The sequence below is a fragment of the Ipomoea nil genome, unplaced genomic scaffold, assembly GCF_001879475.1.
Source record: "Ipomoea nil cultivar Tokyo-kokei standard unplaced genomic scaffold, Asagao_1.1 scaffold3394, whole genome shotgun sequence".
Classification (NCBI taxonomy): Eukaryota; Viridiplantae; Streptophyta; class Magnoliopsida; order Solanales; family Convolvulaceae; genus Ipomoea; species Ipomoea nil.
Genome location: NW_017619822.1, coordinates 1,050,757 through 1,068,145, shown reverse-complemented (window position 1 = coordinate 1,068,145; position 17,389 = coordinate 1,050,757). Strand labels below are relative to the sequence as shown.

Here is a 17,389-nt window from a genome sequence, read left to right as displayed (position 1 = left end):
TTATAATTATACAATTGATCAAATGTTATTGATAATTATAAATTTAATAATAATATTGTTGATAATTATGAAAACATAATTTAAATGATAATTATAATTTAATAAATAAAAATAAAAAATAAAAATAAAAATAGATTTAATAAAATTCTATGTTAAATTAAATTTAAAAAAAAATTAAAATAAAATAAAAACTTGAACTGGACGTTGCCCAGTTCATAAATAAAGCAAAGATGGAATTGTAATTCAATATATATATATATATATATATATATATATATATATATATATATATATATATATATATATATAAAATGAAGTTTTGGGCTGCTGAATTTACAAAACAATAAAACATTTTAGTTGGGCCAATTTGAACAACTAAAAGAAAGAAAAGAATTAGTCCACTTTAATTCCATCTAGCCCAACTCTTATTAATTAATAAATAATGTAATACATATATTCCTAATGGCCCAAAAATAATATTTAAACTTAATTATTCAAATAATTATTGTATTAGTACAAAATATAAAATAAAGTTCAAAACAAATATAATGTAAAATAAATAAAATTAATTTATTATAATAACTATCTAAATTAAAATATAAATAGTGCTTATCAAATGACAATGCAAAGAAATCAAATACTACCATGTGTTAAAAATTAGCACATAGATCCCAGTTACTTGCAATGTAAAACAGGCAATTGCCTCAGACTCTAGTATTTGCCTCCAGAAAATGCATGTTTTACATTGTGATTTTTTTTTTAGCAATTTGTTATTATCTACAAATAGCAGCAAGCAAATGAAGAAATTTTGCCATTCAACTATTTATCTTATGCATATGAACTAGAGGTATATTTATTATAAGAGTATATTAAATTAAGAAGTCATGGGTTCAAGTCTTCTTACAAACAAATATTTTAAAGTTAAATCAATTAAATTTAAAATATATTTAAATAAAAATAAAATTAGTATGGGCTAAATGGGCTAACCCGTATAATAGTCGGGTTACACGGGCCTGGTCCAATACGGACCAGGCCAAAATTCCCATGGCCCAACACACCTAAAATGTGGGTTAAATGGGCCTAACTCGACCCGTTTTGATAACTCTGTTCATATACTTTCTCAACCTACTGAAACACAAAGAGCTAATAACGCCTCCAATGAGACTCAAACTCACAACCTTCCAAATGGAAGTCCAATCTGGGTACCATTGGACCACATAATCCTGATTATGTAATTAGAGTTAGAATTAGAGTTCCTTGTTTGCTGTTGATAAAATTTATGTAATTCGATTCCCAATAAAATATGTTACTGTGGGCACAATTATAGTTTTCGTAAGCAATATGTGAATGGAATCTAATATTCTAGTTCTAATTTAAACAGAAAAGTGCAGAAGAGTTGAAAGATGAAGTATGAGATAAGGGGGTAAAACTTGTTCCCTTGTTTAATTCTATTGACAAATTCAAAAAGGCAGCCATTAAAATAAATGGTGAAAAGAAGGTACACTTTTGTTGTCAAGATCATTAAAAGGCTTATTACTCTAAACTTCAATACATTTATTTAACAAGAATATGACTCCAGACATTTGAAACAAAAAAAGAATGGGCATCAACACAAAGAAAAGATTCCTGGAATTTATGAGAGTTAAATGAAGTGTGGAGAGTTGCTAGAGCCATAACTCAAGCATCTCTAGTCCATAGTGATAACTTAACATGAAGAAATCTAAATCCTCAATAAGAGTTGGTTAACCTACTAGTGTTTATAAATCAAATAAATACCTATAGATGTTTTTGTATATATCTGCTAGGATCTAAAGACATCCATCAGTTATCTTCATTAACAGATTGATTTCTAACAGTGATCCACCTAAAGGATACCAAAATTTGCATGCTCTATATTTAACAAGGGATCACAACACTTGCAAAATAATACATAAATTAACTAGGGAAAACAGTGGACAAGTAAAATTGATACTTGATCCAACTGGGCCCTAATAGAGAAAAGCTCAACTTTGTAATATCTGGGTTGAAAACGAGTTTAGCTAAGCCCAAGCTTGGTTAGAATAATTTTTATATGTCAAATTATTTGGCAAATGATTATGTCGACCGTGGTCTACACAACTGTGTGGACCACCGTCCAAAACGAGTCGTTGAATTTTATGAATTGGAATAATGTACATTATTAGTTAGAATAATGCACTTTGTGCTAAAATAATGTACATTATGTATTAAAATAATGTACTTTGTGTTAGAATAATGTACATTATGTCTTAAAATAATGAAACTTCAAATGTAAGATAATGTACTTTATGAATTAAAATACTGAACATTATGCTTTGAAATAATGTACATTATGAATTATAAAAATATATCTTGCAATGGGTCATGTGAAAAAAAAAAATTATGCAAAATAACGTTGTTTTTGAACCGTGGTCCAAACACGCAATAACTATTGAAATTATTTATACTTGATCAAGTATTAGTTTTACTTTTCTAAAATCTTTTTAAAGAAGTCTGGGACATCTATATAGTAGTATAAATAATTAAAGATCCGTTTGGAAAGCAAGAAAATGACTTCTGAAAAATGGGTCAATGAATTTTGAAGTAATAGAAATATTATTCCATAAGGAATAGAATAGGCAAGGAATAGAATAGGAATTCTATTCTATTGTTTGGTTCGCGGGAGGAATAGACTTTAGAAATTATATTACAGTGTTTGGTTAGTTTAAGGAATAGAAATTATATATGTTTTAAAAGATATAAATACCCTTATAAAAATATGTGGTGGTGGCGGTGGTGGCAATGGCAGTGGTAGCGGTGGTGGTGGTGGTGACAATCGCGATGGTGCTAATGAAGGTGGCGGTGGTAACCGTGGTGGCGATGGTGATATATATATATATATATATATATATATATATATATATATATATATATATATATATATATATATATATATTATAAAAAGGGTATTTTCCGTATTATAGTACAAAAGTTATTTCCAAATACTTGGGAATAGCTAATACCTGGAAGTCCCTTAGGAATGCTGTTCCCAGCCATGAAAAGACAAACCAAACAATGGAATACGTCTGTTTCCGAGAATGATATTCCATTCCCGACTTATTTCATGAACCAAGCACACAATTATAGTGTTTGGATGTACAACAAAAAACTGTCTTTGTATATTTAGTTCATTTTCATGAAAATGAGTAAAATGATATACTTCAACATTTTAATGGTTATATTCACACAAAAAAAAAAAATCATTTTTTTTTATTTTTTTATATCTATCTAAAAAAAAAAAAAAAACAAATAAATTTTTTTTTTTTTGTAACAATAGGAGGGTGTAAACCTGAAGAACAGCTATTGGAGGTTCCCAGACGTGGCCGTAGCAGCGCTACCACGTTGAACTCTAACCCCAATCTCGTCTTCCCAAAGCAACGTCCGGATTGATATTAGCGGAGACTCGAGGATCCGTGTGCCCATCGCGTGGGTGAGGGCGGAGGCCGCAAGCTCATCCGCAACTCCGTTCTATTCCCTAACACACTATTTTTTTATACAAAAAAAAAATATATAAAAAACAAATATTTTTTATACTTAAAAAAATATATATAAAACAAATAAAACCAGAGGATCTCTCTGGTTTCTACAGTTATCAGAGAAAACCATGTTTTTTTACTGTTGGGCGTTGGCTACTTGAGGGAAAATGGCTTATGTCAAATTTTGACAAAAGTCACTTTCCGTCAAAATACTTTCATTTTCTCCCATCAACGAAAAATGTTTTAGGTTGACTGAATTTTCCTATTGTATCTATACACAGAAAACTCAAAAATCATTTTTCATAAATCATTTTACGAGTTTCCAAACACACCCTAAATTCAAGTTCATAATTTATTAAATGGACAAGTATATAGCCATCATTCCCAAAATTGAAGTCTTCGTTTATAATATATATATGCTCCCACAGCCTTTAACATTATATTGGTCCAATTGAATGGATACAGACAAACAATATAGAAACAAATGAATATTCTGGGGAGAGCAAATAACAAAGAGTCATCTAATAGGTACAAACACTATCATAGTTCCATGAATCATTTGGGCGGTTTATCTTCCTTTTCTGGTAGACAGGTCCTCTTGCCCAAAATGCCATCAGCCATCACTATATTTGAGACTGGAAATCCTCCCATAAAGGTAATTACACCCCATGTCACAATCATTTAACAAAAGACTATAAAGTATACTGAGTACTTCAAGGTTTCATTCTAGAAGCACACGTGTCATATGGTCCAAAACCTTTCTTGATTGCTACAGCCTCAACAACAAAACCACAAGAAAAAAGAATGCTCAGTAACTTAGTTTGAGCTTTTGTGATTTTCAGAAACTGGTTCAATGTACAAGCTATCAATAGCCAGCCTCATAGCACTAGCTGCTTGCATCCCTCTCCTTTTCCTGCCATCTCCACCCAAATCCTACTACCACTCTCTATTCCTATCTGATTCCATCTCAGATAATTCATCCATAGCAAACCACCTATACATCCTAACCAGGAGGCCACATGTTGCTGGCTCCCAAGCCAATTCTCAGACAGCAGCCTATGTTCTGTCCACTCTCACTTCCTACAACATCCAATCCCATATAAGATCCTATGATGTCTCCTTAACTTACCCCGTTTTCCGCTCTTTAAGTCTAAAGCCCTCATCTTCAGAACAACCGGTTGAGTTTGATCTCCGCCAGGAGATTTACGAGGGCGATCCTTATGCAGACGTTGCAAATGAGGTGCTACCTACATTTCATGCATATGCAAAGTCTGGCACTGCAATAGGGCCTTTGGTATATGCAAATTATGGGCGAGTGCACGATTTTGAAAGGTTGAGGGAAATGGGGGTAAATGTAACAGGAAACGTTGTTTTGGCAAGATACGGGGCGATATTCAGAGGAGACATTGTGGAGAATGCACAAGAAGCGGGTGCAATTGGAGTATTGATCTACACAGATAGGAAGGAGTATGGCGGGGTTGGGGGTGATACTAAATGGTTCCCTGATGGTAAGTGGATGCCACCAAGTGGAGTCCAAGTGGGAACAGTGTATGATGGGGCTGGTGATCCTACCACACCAGGGTGGCCTAGTACTGAAGAGTGTGAGAGAATATCTATTGAGGAGGTAGAGAAAGGAGGGAATGTTCCATTGATACCTTCATTGCCTATTTCCTGGGCAGATGCCGATGCAATCATGAGGTCCATAGGTGGGCAAGTAGCCGATGAAGATTGGCAGGGAGGAAAGGGTGCTCCAGTTTACAAGGTTGGACCAGGGCCTGGAATTGTAAACCTCAATTACACAGTAAGTGCTATAGATATATTGTTGAATTTGGAAGATGGAATGGTCTGGCGGGTGGAGAATAACACCACTCGCCAGTTAGGTAGAAGCAATGATGAAGAATCAAAGAATAGAAAATGTATATAAGACTGAAATATATTAGTATTATCTGTGTTTCTAACAAAGAAACATAGTACATCTATATATTCAAACACATAACTGTAAGTAACTACCCATAACTAACACTTATTCATAAACAGACACAACCCTATAGATATACCTTAACTCTTTATTTTTCTAACATATATATTAGATACATTAGTGACAAACAATGAGTGCCGTAATGACAACCATTAAATTCGTGCAGTTTTACAACAGAAATGTATAGTGAAATGGAAAATTTTCAATGATTTTTGCAGGGGAAACATGTTATAAGCACTATTGAGAACATTATTGGAATTATTGAAGGAGCAGAAGAACCTGATAGGTATGTCTGCAATCTTCAAAACTAAAATATTACCTGTGAAAGTATCACTTATATGTTAGTGTAGTGTTAATATCAAAGGAAGACATATACTGGTCGTTATTAAAAAATGGAAAAAATGTCAACTTTAACAAACACAAATGAGCTATGAAGATCATCAAAAGACATTTCTAATGCTCCACTGAAGACAAGTGTTCCAGATTGGTAATACTAGGTAATCATCGGGATGCCTGGACTTTTGGAGCTGTAGATCCCAATAGTGGCACAGCAGCTCTACTTGAGGTATAGTTACTGCAAAGAACCTTACCTGGTATATGGAGGCATATATCAAAAGAAACCATTTACTTACCTGAACTTCATTTGAGAGATGTAGGTTGCAGAAAGGCTAGGGAAACTGCTCAAGCGAGGCTGGAAACCTCGACGAACAATTGTCTTGTGCAACTGGGATGCTGAGGAGTATGGCTTGGTCCTCACTCAAACACACACTCTCTCTCTTTCACACATATGCACACACGAACAAACGTTAGCTTCAATTAAATATGAATCAACCGTGAATTTCAGATAGGTTCAACAGAGTGGGTTGAAGAGAACAGGGAAATTTTAGTCTCAAGGGTTGTTGCCTACTTGAATATCGATATTGCAGTGCAAGATGCAGGGTTCCAAGCTTCTGCAACACCACAGCTTGATGAATTACTAATACAAGCCACACAACAAGTACGACAAACAAATTATTATTTGTACTAATAACATACTGATCACTGTTTATGAAAATTAGTCATGGAAAAAGCGCACCACAAAGCTAATAAATAGCAAAATATCTATGTTGACCTCAGTAAGTCAGCAATATATAAGAAAAAAATTCTTCCAACCATAAGAATAACAGTGCCCTGATGCACTATTGTTATTCCAAAGTATATTATGTCTAACAATTTTAACTTTTGACTTGTCTTCAACCAACTTCTAAAGGTCCAAGACCCGGATAATCCATCACAAACTATTTATCAGTCATTGATTGGATCTAGCAACAGTTCAAATATAAAGGTAAATACAACAGAAGCTTTCAAATATGAGGCATATATCATATGATAAACAAAAAAAAAAAAAAAAACAAAAAAAAAAACAAAAAAAAAAAAGACAAACAAGACACATGGCATGGGTCATGTGACCCACGTGGTAATAATTGATGAAATAATAAATACAGATTTTGTTTATGTAGCTTGGGAGGTTAGGAGGTGGAGGATCAGATTATGCAGCCTTCATACAACACATTGGTGTTCCATCAGCAGATATATCATTTGGAGAAGGTATGGAAGAAATATTTCATAGGACAGTATGCAGATATTTAACGGTATTCACAAGGTCAGATGTCATTTCCATGGGCTGTATCATGCATATTGTTACACAATAACCACTTGGCGAATGGTAGCTTATATACAATTATATTTTGAGCATGCTACTTTTTTTTCAAACAATAACAGCCCAGCCCAACAAAAGAAACACTAGTTTCGGGTCTCTTCTATAGTTCTATTTCATCTTCTACTTCCTAACTAGGCATAGAGCAAGTCCCCAGCTTGTACCTTTTAAAGATGAAGTCATACTGGAGTGCCCTCAGCAAACCACTAAGGATAACTTTTTGAGTAAGCAATCATCTCTGCAGGTTACCCAGTCTACCACTCCATGTATGACGATTTCATCTGGATGAAGAAATATGGTGATCCAATGTTTCATAGACATGTAGCAGGTATACTACGATTTTATTTACTAGCGTTATTAATATCCAATTGAGCATACTATTAAAGCACCATGTATTTCTTTTATATGGTAAAACTTGCTTTCTCAGTAAGAAAACACAAGTTGGATGACTAAATTAACAGTCTGTGTTCAGAATCATAATTATTATCAATTATTTAGAAATTTAATCCAAATGCCAGATTACAGTACACATTTTAAATAAAACACCCAAAAAAAAATCACAAAACAAACCAAAACAAAACAAAACCATAACCAAAAAAACAAAAACCAAAAAAAAAATAAAAATCAGTGACATGCTATTCAAAAAAAATTTGCAGAAATAACAGAAACAAAACTTTTTCAGTTTACCACCAAACAGATAGATTTTAATTCCCAAATGAGAAGTAAAATAATTCCCAGTCTCCATCAGTGAATGTGATTGACGGAATGACTGTAGGGGAACAATAAAAGTTTTTTATGGGAACATTTTTATAGATCTCTCCTATTTTGGTATAAGTCTTGGGAAGTGAGTAATCAACAAATTCATCAGTTGCAATGACAAAGAATTTGTAAGTTTTGGGGAGATTAGATTATAAGAAAAGACAGAAAGTAAGTTGTAATTAATAATGGCAAAATAAGGAAATCAAACACTACTTGTGTTACCAATTAGCAAATAGATCCCATTTATTTGCAATGTACAACAGGCAATTGCCTCAGACTGTACTATTTGCCTACCAAAAAATGCATATTGTTTTACATTGTGAAATTTTTAGCAATTTGTTATTATCTATAAACAGCGGCAAGCATTTGGGGATTAGTAGCACTGCAGCTTGCAGATGAAGAAATTTTGCCATTCAACTATCTATCTTATGCATATGAACTAGAGGTACGTGTATGAATGTTAGATTTAACTTGTCTACTGTTGATAAAATTATGTAATTTCGTTACCAATAAAATATGTCTACTGTGGGCACAATTATAGTTTTCTATTAGCAATAAATGAATGGAATATAATATTCTAGTTCTCATTTAAACAGAAATGTGCAGAAGAGTTGAAAGATGAAGTATCAGATAAGGGGGTAAACCTTTTTCCCTTGTTTAATTCTATTGAGAAGTTCAAAAAGGCAGCCATTAAAATAAACGATGAAAAGAAGGTACACATTTGTTGTCAAGATCATTTAAAGGCTTTCCTGTGCAGTGCAATACACTTATTTAACAAGAATATGATTTCAGGCATTTGAAACGGTAAAAGCTAGGGCATCAACACAAAGAAAAGATTCCTGGAAAGTAAGAGAATTAAATGACAGACTAATGATGGCAGAACGGGCGTTCACAGATCCAGATGGACTAACTACAAGGCCATGGTATAAACACATGGTAGGTCTTAAGGTCTTTAGTATTTGCTTTCACAAGTGAAGATCTATCTACTTGCCAATGTTAACACCCTTCTGCAATTATGTAGATTTTTGCTCCATCAAAGCACAATGATTATGGATCCAAGTCCTTCCCTGGAGTAGATGACAGCATTGAGCAGGCTAAGAGCGTAAACACCAAACAGTCATGGCTTTTAGTTCAACATGAAGTGTGGAGAGTTGCTAGAGCCATAACACAAGCATCTCTAGTCCTTAGTGGTAAATTAACATGAAGTCTAAACTCTCAATAAGATATGGTTACCTCCTAGTGTTTATAAATCAAATAAATTCGTATAGATGTTTTTGTATATATTTGCTAGAATTTAAAAACGTCCATCTATATCTGTAATTCTCCTAGATTAAATAAAATGTACAATTTTGGTGAATTCCAACAAATGCAATGCCCAAAAGGCTTTATCAAGCTACAAATTGAAGGTCATTAGTTATTGATGATTATCATTTTCTATTTCCAATACAACATACATCTCTTTCAACCCCCATGTTAAAATTTCCTCCTGGATTTCAATTTGTCTTACGCCTTGCATTCATCAAATGACATGTCAACTTTGTGGTCGATGGTTACTATACACAACTTCACCAGATTAAAAATATTACAGTTCAGATGAGTTATAGAAAATCTCTTATTATTGCTAGTTCTATATTTTTCATCCAAAAAAATCTCATAGGGATAAGAAACCCAGTTGTTTCTGAATTTGAACAAAATGAATGCCTATCAGCCCTCATATTGGTCCCATTTGGCAATGCTTATGATCAAAGGTTATGATTATGGTTTATGAATGTGTTATTACTGTAACTAATGGATTAAATGAGCTACCATGTGTCATGCAATACATAATCCACAAACTTAATATTCTCCCAAAAGGTTGAATCCCCAACCTAAGGGTCCCACGCCACGTCCCGACAGAGCATGTGGGAGGCGGTAAATCACGTTAACTCAGTGGCTCAGCTGACCGGGCATAATCCCCAAACTACTGCTGCCGAGTTTTGAACTTTGGTCTCTTCTCCCAAATACTAACTACTGAACCACTAAGCTAAGACCATGCAGCCTCCACAAGCTTAATCAAACATGTGAAAGGTAGAACATTTAACATGTGTATAGAAACAGTACAAAAACTCAGATAAAATAATCTCTACCAAACACCACAATTATAAGCATAAAAAACGGTGTTGTACTAGAAGTGCAAAATAGATCAAAACATACTGAAGTGAAGCTTGAGGCTGACCTCTTTGGGTTGGATTTGCGGATACGGATGTAAGTCCGGACAGGGGATTTTGGCAAACTGTCGAATACGAGAATTTCCCTTCATATTGTTGTATTTGTTTTAGACTGGGCCATGATCGACAATCCTGCGGGAATGGAGGTTCACGGTGATGACCGGTATTCCGTTGCTGATGATGACAGGTTTCAGAATGAGCCAAATAATCTGATTCCTCTAGGTTAACATCACCCATCCATATTTGGTAAAAATATTGCTGCAGCTATCACGCCATCTGTCTTTGCCTCGAGAATGAGAAGGCAACGCCTCTGAAAGCAGGGTAATTGAAGGCGGGAACTTGGCAACAGGCTTCTGGAATCTGAGCTTCAAAATTCCAAGAATGGGCGGGTTTCTGTGTCCAGATGCTTCAGTGTTCTCCCTCAATTGGTGAAAAGAGGAAAAAAAATGTGATCCCTAAAGTTAAGGGTTGGTCTCATGATGTCACTAAAGGGTCTCAATCCATGAAACAATTTGAACATAATAAAAATATGTCATAACAAAATTACATATATAATTAATATTTTAAAGCTTATATATAATAATTTATAGTATAAAATTATAAATGTAGTATTTTATAGTAAAACTTGAATAAAAAATTTACAGAAAATAAAATAATAACATAGCATAATTAATTACATATATAGTCCGACAAAATAATTGGACAAGATGCACTTGACTCACAGAACCGACCTAAAGAAACCAAGAGCCACGTAAAGGCTGCGTCCACACTTAATAAGAAGATACTATATATTTAATTCGAGACCACCCTATTTAAGAAGAAGCAATTATGGTGAAACTAGGTGCTCCGTCATTATTATAGAGTGCATTACGCTGATTAAAGAGACGTTGTATGCATTAGTATAAATAGTACACCCTGTAGCAAGCAGGGGACACACTCAATATTATACTGAGAATTATCATATAACATTACTTGTTATTATTTTGTTATACTTCGGTAATGTTCTTACCGCCAATGGTGCTTTCATTGAGAATCTAAGATCAACTTTCAAGCGGCTAAAAACTTTATGGTTTCTTTTTATCACACTGGGTAAAAGATGGCACAACAAGGTTCAAACAGCTCCCATGATTCCCGCAACCTAAACCACAATAGTAATGCTAGCGTGGATGCATGGTCGATGAACTCGCATGACTTATGGGACTAGCTCAACAACAACCGCGACAGAGGCCCTGAGGTAGGGATCCTGCCTGTGGACATCCGGGCAACTGTCCAAGCCATTCAACAGGTAGGGTCAAATGCGCCCACTGCCATCGCAAGAAGTTGAGGTGGAGTCATCACGAAGAGAGAAAATGTTTGTGAGATGGATCGGGTCGTCTCAGGTCAATAAGAAATTGTATTACTTGTACTGAAAATGTAATATTAATTATGAATAAAAAGGGTACCATTGCTTAAGTCACAACCTCCAAAACCCCTCTTTGATAACATGCAGAGATCTGTACAAATGGGGGTTGGTTGTGGCTTAAGGGTGGGGGAGGTGAATGTATGCCATTGCTCTAAGTGTATGCAGCTAAGGTCCCTTTTGGTTAAAACAAAAAGATCTGTGCAGGAGTTGTTGGATCCGTTGGTAGAAAAACAAATAATAATTCAATAAAAAAGATTATTATTTTTCTGGAAAACAAGGGAAGGAAAGATGGAGAATTTGGCTAGTGTTTGGTGTTGAGTTTTTGCAAGAGTCAAGCGATCACTCTTTCCTTAAAATCTTATTTGCCACCTCCCAAAAGTGCTAGGAGCTTCGTGGCCTAGGCTTCCCAGGATAAAACTTGCTTGTGATTCAATGTTTGAGCACCCAAACAAGGAATGCGGCGAACAAGGCAAGGTTTTGAACACAGTAAGCTTTAAGAAAGGAGTTTCGGCGAACAAGGCAAGGTTTTGAACACAGTAAGCTTTAAGAAAGGAGTTTCGTTTCGTGTATTTGTGCTCTTGTGTGTATCTAAAAAATACCGACTTCCAACAGCAGGCCACTACCAGTTTGGCATAACCCAATTTCCGGACGACCCACACAAAGCTCGAGTTTGAATCAAGCCTTTTCGATCTCGTTTCTAGTTGGAATTTGATTTGCACCCCCTCCCACCGCGCGAGAGAGCCTCTATACTATACAATTCTACAAGCTCTAAAAGAGTTCTTGTATAAAAGGGGGGTCAAATCCTCTTTCCAAACCAATGTGGGACAAAAACTCACTTTTTCCCTTCATTTTTCAACTCAAATGGGTCTACTTTGAGAATCAATATCTCATTCACCCATTATCCGTTTTGAGCGTACAATATATCAATCTCTTCGTCTCACTACGAAGAATCCGAATCCACTTTAACCCGATCCAAATCGGAAGTGGACCCCACTGAAAATTGTACCACAAAATAGCCACTTAACATATTATTTTATGCCATTTTAAGCTATTTTTTCCAACAGGAGGGACTTGTGTGCACTTTGAGAGTGGCTTGAGGGGGATCATTGCTCTGGTTGCAAGCTCTGGGAATTCCCTTGGAAAAATGTAGAGCTCTACACGAGGGGGTTAGCTTGGCTCCTGAGGGTGATGGTGATCAGGTGATTCTAAATGGGCTCTCAGCATCAGTCCCACTGATAGTGCTTGTATCAGTTGTATGATTGAGAGATGATTGTGAGGTTTGTTTGATTTGAGTGATCACTTTGACTGTTATGGCAGCTGGCTTTTGGTGGAACAGGTTGGTATTTGAGTGCCTTCTGTTGGGCACAAGGGATGCTAATTCATAGAGTTGACAAGTAGTGATGCATTTTTGTTTAGCCCAAAGGGGCATCTCCAGGGTTTTTGTACAGACTTTTTTAAGAGTGTGAATAAAATGGCCTGTTTTTGTTTAATAATAATAATAATAATAATAATAATAATAATATTTTTGAGGAAAAATGTACCCGTAATACTTTAAAATCAAAATGTAAAAGTATTACATTTTTCTTTAAAAGTATAACATTTTTTCATATAAATAATAAACATTTTATTTCCTATTAAAATTTTTCAATATAAGTATTATTTTTTATTTTGATCCGACTCGCCTCATGGACAAGGATCAATGAGATGGTCTTACACAAATTTTTGTTAGCTCATTAAGTGGACACTCCAACCAATGCAAACCAACACTCAATTGAATTGTAATTCAGTGAAGGCCACAATTACATTGTTTGGTTGGAGGGAATTGCAATTCCCTCCTTTTGTTGAATTGCAATTCGCGAGCAATCTACGTTTGTGATCTCGTATATTTTGCTTCTCCGACATCTTACGAATTACAATTCAATGCTTGTGGAGAAGGGAAAAATAGAAGAAATGACAAAACTATCCTTAGTGGACCTTATTATTATTATACAATGATATTTTAGTCTTTATATCACTTTTTTCTTCTTATTCCCAATAATTTTATTACTCCGATTCCTACGAAACAATGTAGTTTGAATTCCTACATTATTCCTACCTTATTATTTTCCCACCGAATTACAATTCCTTTCCTTCTTAATTCCTTCCTCCCAACCAAAAACCCCTCATCAGGTTCTTGTCATGAGTGGGAAGTCTTTCCAAGCAACTCTTGGAAATCTAGGAGAAGATAGAATGGGAACTTTCTCTACCAAAAAAAAAAAAAACGAATGGGAACTTTAGCTTTAATTTGTATACAAATTGCCCTTTGTTATTTTAAGGGTGTATTTAAGATTCAATAACCAATGAAATGAGCTTTAATTTACTAGCTAGATATATCAAAGGCTTCAAACCATTCATGCATCGAAATTTCTGTTAGTTTTCATTCTGTGGTCTCATCGAAATTAGCAGCATATATATAACACTATTGAATGAACATAGGATAATTGGCTTTGTTTCAACTTCTAACTTTCTGACTTTTAGTTTGTTTCTAAACTCAACTCGCAAAAACAGAACCCTAAACCATTTTGTAGCATTTTATTTGCTAATCTATCTATGTGCCAATGACACATTTAATTTTAACCAAATTAACTTTGGCTTAAAATGTAAACGACTTATTAGAGCATTTTGGTGTAGGGAGTTTTCTTGAAGACTTCTTTTTTATGGTAGCTTTTGGACCAAAACTCTTCCCACCCATGCCCCCTACAAAGCTCTTGCAAGACTTCATTCTTTTGCTCAATGAATTCCCCTTCTTTGCAAGATCCTCTAGGCTCTGAACACTTCCCAAACACCCATATGATTCACTCTTCCCATTATAATACTTTGAAAGTCCCCTCCTGCAAGTATATATAAAATCAACGTTACCATCTTTTTGAGAAAAAAAATAAAAATAAAATTATAATACACTACCATATTTTCAAATGGGCAATAGAGGCAGCTCAACTAATTAATCACAAATATATAATTTAGTTTTGTTGTGAACACTAATATACAACTAATTAAACATTTATTAGGACTCAAACCCGTGACCTAATAGCAACTGCATATTCAACTTTATTTCCTTAGACTGCAATAACATTTTTGTAACGCCAGATGCTTGACTTAGTCTTTTAAGTCCTTTAGGCTTCCGTTTAACCATTTTCCGCCACTAGATGCTAGACTTGGCCTTTATGATATTAAAATATAGTAATCTCAAAAAAAAAAAAAAAAAGATTGGTATGGAAGATGATATATATATATATATATATATATATATATATATATATATATATATATATATATATAATTTGTGTTGATTGTGGGGCTTACTTGATTGGGAGATGAGCCATGAGGTCTGTTAACTCATATAGAGGCCCAAATGAAGAAGTTATTGATGATGCAGCATCTTCTACAACCAACTCTGATGAAGAAAAAGAAGAAGAAGAAGAAGAAGAAGAAAATTCATCAGAATTTGCAGAGCTATAATCATCTCTGCTTTCCATCATCTCCCATTGCTCTTCCAGCTTCCAACCTCCATTTTTCATGCCCGAATCTTCTCTGCAAAGTTTCTTCTCACCACCCATTGAAATCAATATATTTGCACCTTCTAAACTGACATATATTTTTATAATGTACATACTACATAGCATATGTGCGTGTATATATATAGAGAGAGAGAGAGAAGAGGAAAGGTTAGGGGGTGGGGGTGGGGGGTGGGGGGGGGCAGGTTCCCTTTTGTGTTAAGCAATAGTTTATTGGATAAATTTTAAAATTTATGGCTGAAGATTGCCTTTTCCGTTTCTTGGAGAGGGGATTTAAGATAATGACTGACGTGTTGGATTTATTTTTCAGTATTAAATGTTTTCTATGTATAATTTTAGGGATTTTTTTAAAAATCTATATTCAACACAATCAGTCATACTTACTATTTTTGACACTGATATCAATAGACACCGGTATACCGTATACTTACCATCATTGACATCAATATCTATAGGGGTACCATACATTGAGTAACTCTTTTACTAAACTATTTACCGTATATCTTATACTATAGAAAGTATTATTTAATGTTATGTGTTTGAACAACTGAATTAGACTGACTTTACTAAAGTTTACCTATTTATAAAAATAACTAATGAAATTGAAAAGAAATAATAAGATCTCGTATAAATAATAATTTTTCGTATATAATATATATACATATATTCAATTTGTTACTTGTAAATTAATTATTTCACTACAAATTAATTAACTACTACCACATAATTAAATAAAAAATAAAAAATCGATATAAATAACACAACTATTCACAATAAATGCACTTGTTAAATGTATGTTTTATCAGATATAAGAGTTTATAAGAGTCGTCAATCTTTTTATCTAATCTTCTTATTAAATTTTGAAATATCAAACAAAATTTAAATTTAAATTTATTTAAAAAGTGAGACTAAATTCTCCTCATAAATTTACCTATAAATATTCACTTCCTAATATAAATATTACGTTTAATTATATATATTTTTTCAAAAGAATCACCATAATAATTATCCAAAAATTTGGCATTTTGCCATCCTACTAGGAAAGAGGATAAGGTGATGATTGATATTATCTGAATAATTTTTGTTATTTTTATTTGAAGGGATACAAATCTGAGTCAGCACCCATTTGATTTTGGGAAAACTGTGGTCGCAATCTAGGGGGCTTTTGTCCCCACAAAGTTATGACAACACAAAAGATGATAGTCTCTTCTTTCTAAATGTATGCTTTCAAATTAAAGTAGAATTGCCAAAGACCTTGGAAAAACGATAGATTAAAAAATACTCATTTGTCTTATTTTATATTTTATATTTTATATGGTACTTTCATCTTTAATACCGATTTATAAATACAAGCAAGGACACGTGTATTGCGCAAAAATATATTTTCAAAGTATTCGTTTAATATTAAATTATATTGAAGATTTGAAGTAGATTAATAAAATAGTTAAAATAATAATAATTTGTAAAATTTAAAGCGTATAGTATTTTTATGGTAACAAAATTTTTAAATATTTGGTAGAGTTAAAATGTAAGGTTTTTATTTTTTATTTTTTTATTTTATAAATTTTGAAAAAAATTGTCAAATGAGTGAAACATGATTCTTATAATTAAATGTTACGAGTTTGATTCTACTCGGATTATTACACAGAAGATGATCGAGTTTATCCAATAAAAACAAAATGCAAGCTTTTACAAGATTTAAAAAAAAAAAAACTCAATATCTTATTTTATATTAGAAAAAAGTGTCAAATAACCATTAAGCTTACCATTTGGTACAATAGGTAACTGAATTTAAAAGTATGCAAACCAACTAACAAACTAGCAAACAACACAACATTTCCTATCAAATTTATATTTTGCAAACATAATTTTTTTAAAAATATATTTAGATTACAATGATGACACAATTTTTTCTCTAATCTTCCGTTTCGTGCATTAGAATATATCAAAGTATCATTCGGTATCTTGACGTATATCAATGCTAGATTATCAAATTTTTCATAGAAGTAAATATTTCAAGAATGCATATCCATGCTTCCTCTTGTTGCAAGATGTCCCTATTAATTGGCGTGATCCATGCTTCCTCTTGTTGCCACTTCTGTCATAAATAAATTCTTGATTTAACCTAGGCCTCTTGTGTGCTTCACTATAATTTTAGTGTCTTGGCACAGTGCACCTTCAAAAACAAAACAAAATCCTCCTTCTCCAAAAGACAATGATAATAGACATAGTTTCTCATCTGTATTTAATATATATACTG

At 33.5% G+C, this 17,389-nt stretch overlaps 3 protein-coding genes across 5 annotated transcripts; 1 reads left to right on the top strand and 2 right to left on the bottom strand.

Moving 5' to 3' along the window:
* Positions 1-3,346: 3,346 nt before the first annotated feature.
* Positions 3,347-10,598, bottom strand: LOC109171150. Of its 3 annotated transcripts, XM_019320284.1 has the most exons (3): positions 10,182-10,598; positions 5,791-5,830; positions 3,347-3,540 (listed from the first exon to the last, which is right to left on the bottom strand). In XM_019320284.1, the coding sequence occupies exons 1-3, from the start codon at positions 10,408-10,410 to the stop codon at positions 3,450-3,452; spliced, it is 360 nt and encodes a 119-aa protein (XP_019175829.1). In that variant the 5' UTR covers positions 10,411-10,598; the 3' UTR covers positions 3,347-3,449. The 3 variants fall into 3 exon arrangements, 1 of the variants encoding a protein (XP_019175829.1); XR_002052539.1 differs by lacking the exons at positions 3,347-3,540; positions 10,182-10,598 and adding an exon at positions 6,144-6,338 and having other exon boundaries at positions 5,772-5,830; XR_002052540.1 differs by lacking the exons at positions 3,347-3,540; positions 5,791-5,830 and adding an exon at positions 9,449-9,475.
* Positions 4,283-9,333, top strand: LOC109171149 (probable glutamate carboxypeptidase 2). The gene is made up of 13 exons (XM_019320283.1): positions 4,283-4,348; positions 4,388-5,334; positions 5,730-5,797; positions 5,995-6,076; positions 6,168-6,260; positions 6,356-6,508; positions 6,761-6,835; positions 7,011-7,098; positions 7,452-7,535; positions 8,323-8,411; positions 8,563-8,679; positions 8,759-8,902; positions 8,988-9,333. Coding segments are annotated over exons 1-13 (2,124 nt in total). The 5' UTR covers positions 4,283-4,347; the 3' UTR covers positions 9,171-9,333.
* A 3,438-nt stretch (positions 10,599-14,036) lies between the features above and the next one.
* Positions 14,037-15,274, bottom strand: LOC109171076. Its single transcript, XM_019320208.1, has 2 exons — positions 14,918-15,274; positions 14,037-14,445 (listed from the first exon to the last, which is right to left on the bottom strand). The coding sequence occupies exons 1-2, from the start codon at positions 15,235-15,237 to the stop codon at positions 14,208-14,210; spliced, it is 558 nt and encodes a 185-aa protein (XP_019175753.1). The 5' UTR covers positions 15,238-15,274; the 3' UTR covers positions 14,037-14,207.
* Between the last annotated feature and the right edge of the window lie 2,115 nt (positions 15,275-17,389).

Excerpts from the sequence above, each read along its gene's own strand:
- LOC109171149 (XM_019320283.1), top strand. Across the intron at positions 6,261-6,355 it reads ATGCTGAGGAGTATGGCTTG|ATAGGTTCAACAGAGTGGGT; the intron begins GTCCTCACTCAA and ends CGTGAATTTCAG. Across the intron at positions 8,412-8,562 it reads CTTATGCATATGAACTAGAG|AAATGTGCAGAAGAGTTGAA; the intron begins GTACGTGTATGA and ends TCATTTAAACAG.
- LOC109171150 (XM_019320284.1), bottom strand. The coding sequence starts at position 10,410 with ATGGGTGATGTTAACCTAGAGGAATCAGATTATTTGGCTCATTCTGAA. Across the intron at positions 5,831-10,181 it reads CGCAAATCCAACCCAAAGAG|GTAATATTTTAGTTTTGAAG; the intron begins GTCAGCCTCAAG and ends ATACTTTCACAG. Across the intron at positions 3,541-5,790 it reads ATTGCAGACATACCTATCAG|TGTGTTAGGGAATAGAACGG; the intron begins GTTCTTCTGCTC and ends ATAAAAAAATAG.
- LOC109171076 (XM_019320208.1), bottom strand. The coding sequence starts at position 15,237 with ATGCTATGTAGTATGTACATTATAAAAATATATGTCAGTTTAGAAGGT. Across the intron at positions 14,446-14,917 it reads ATGGCTCATCTCCCAATCAA|GAGGGGACTTTCAAAGTATT; the intron begins GTAAGCCCCACA and ends ATATACTTGCAG.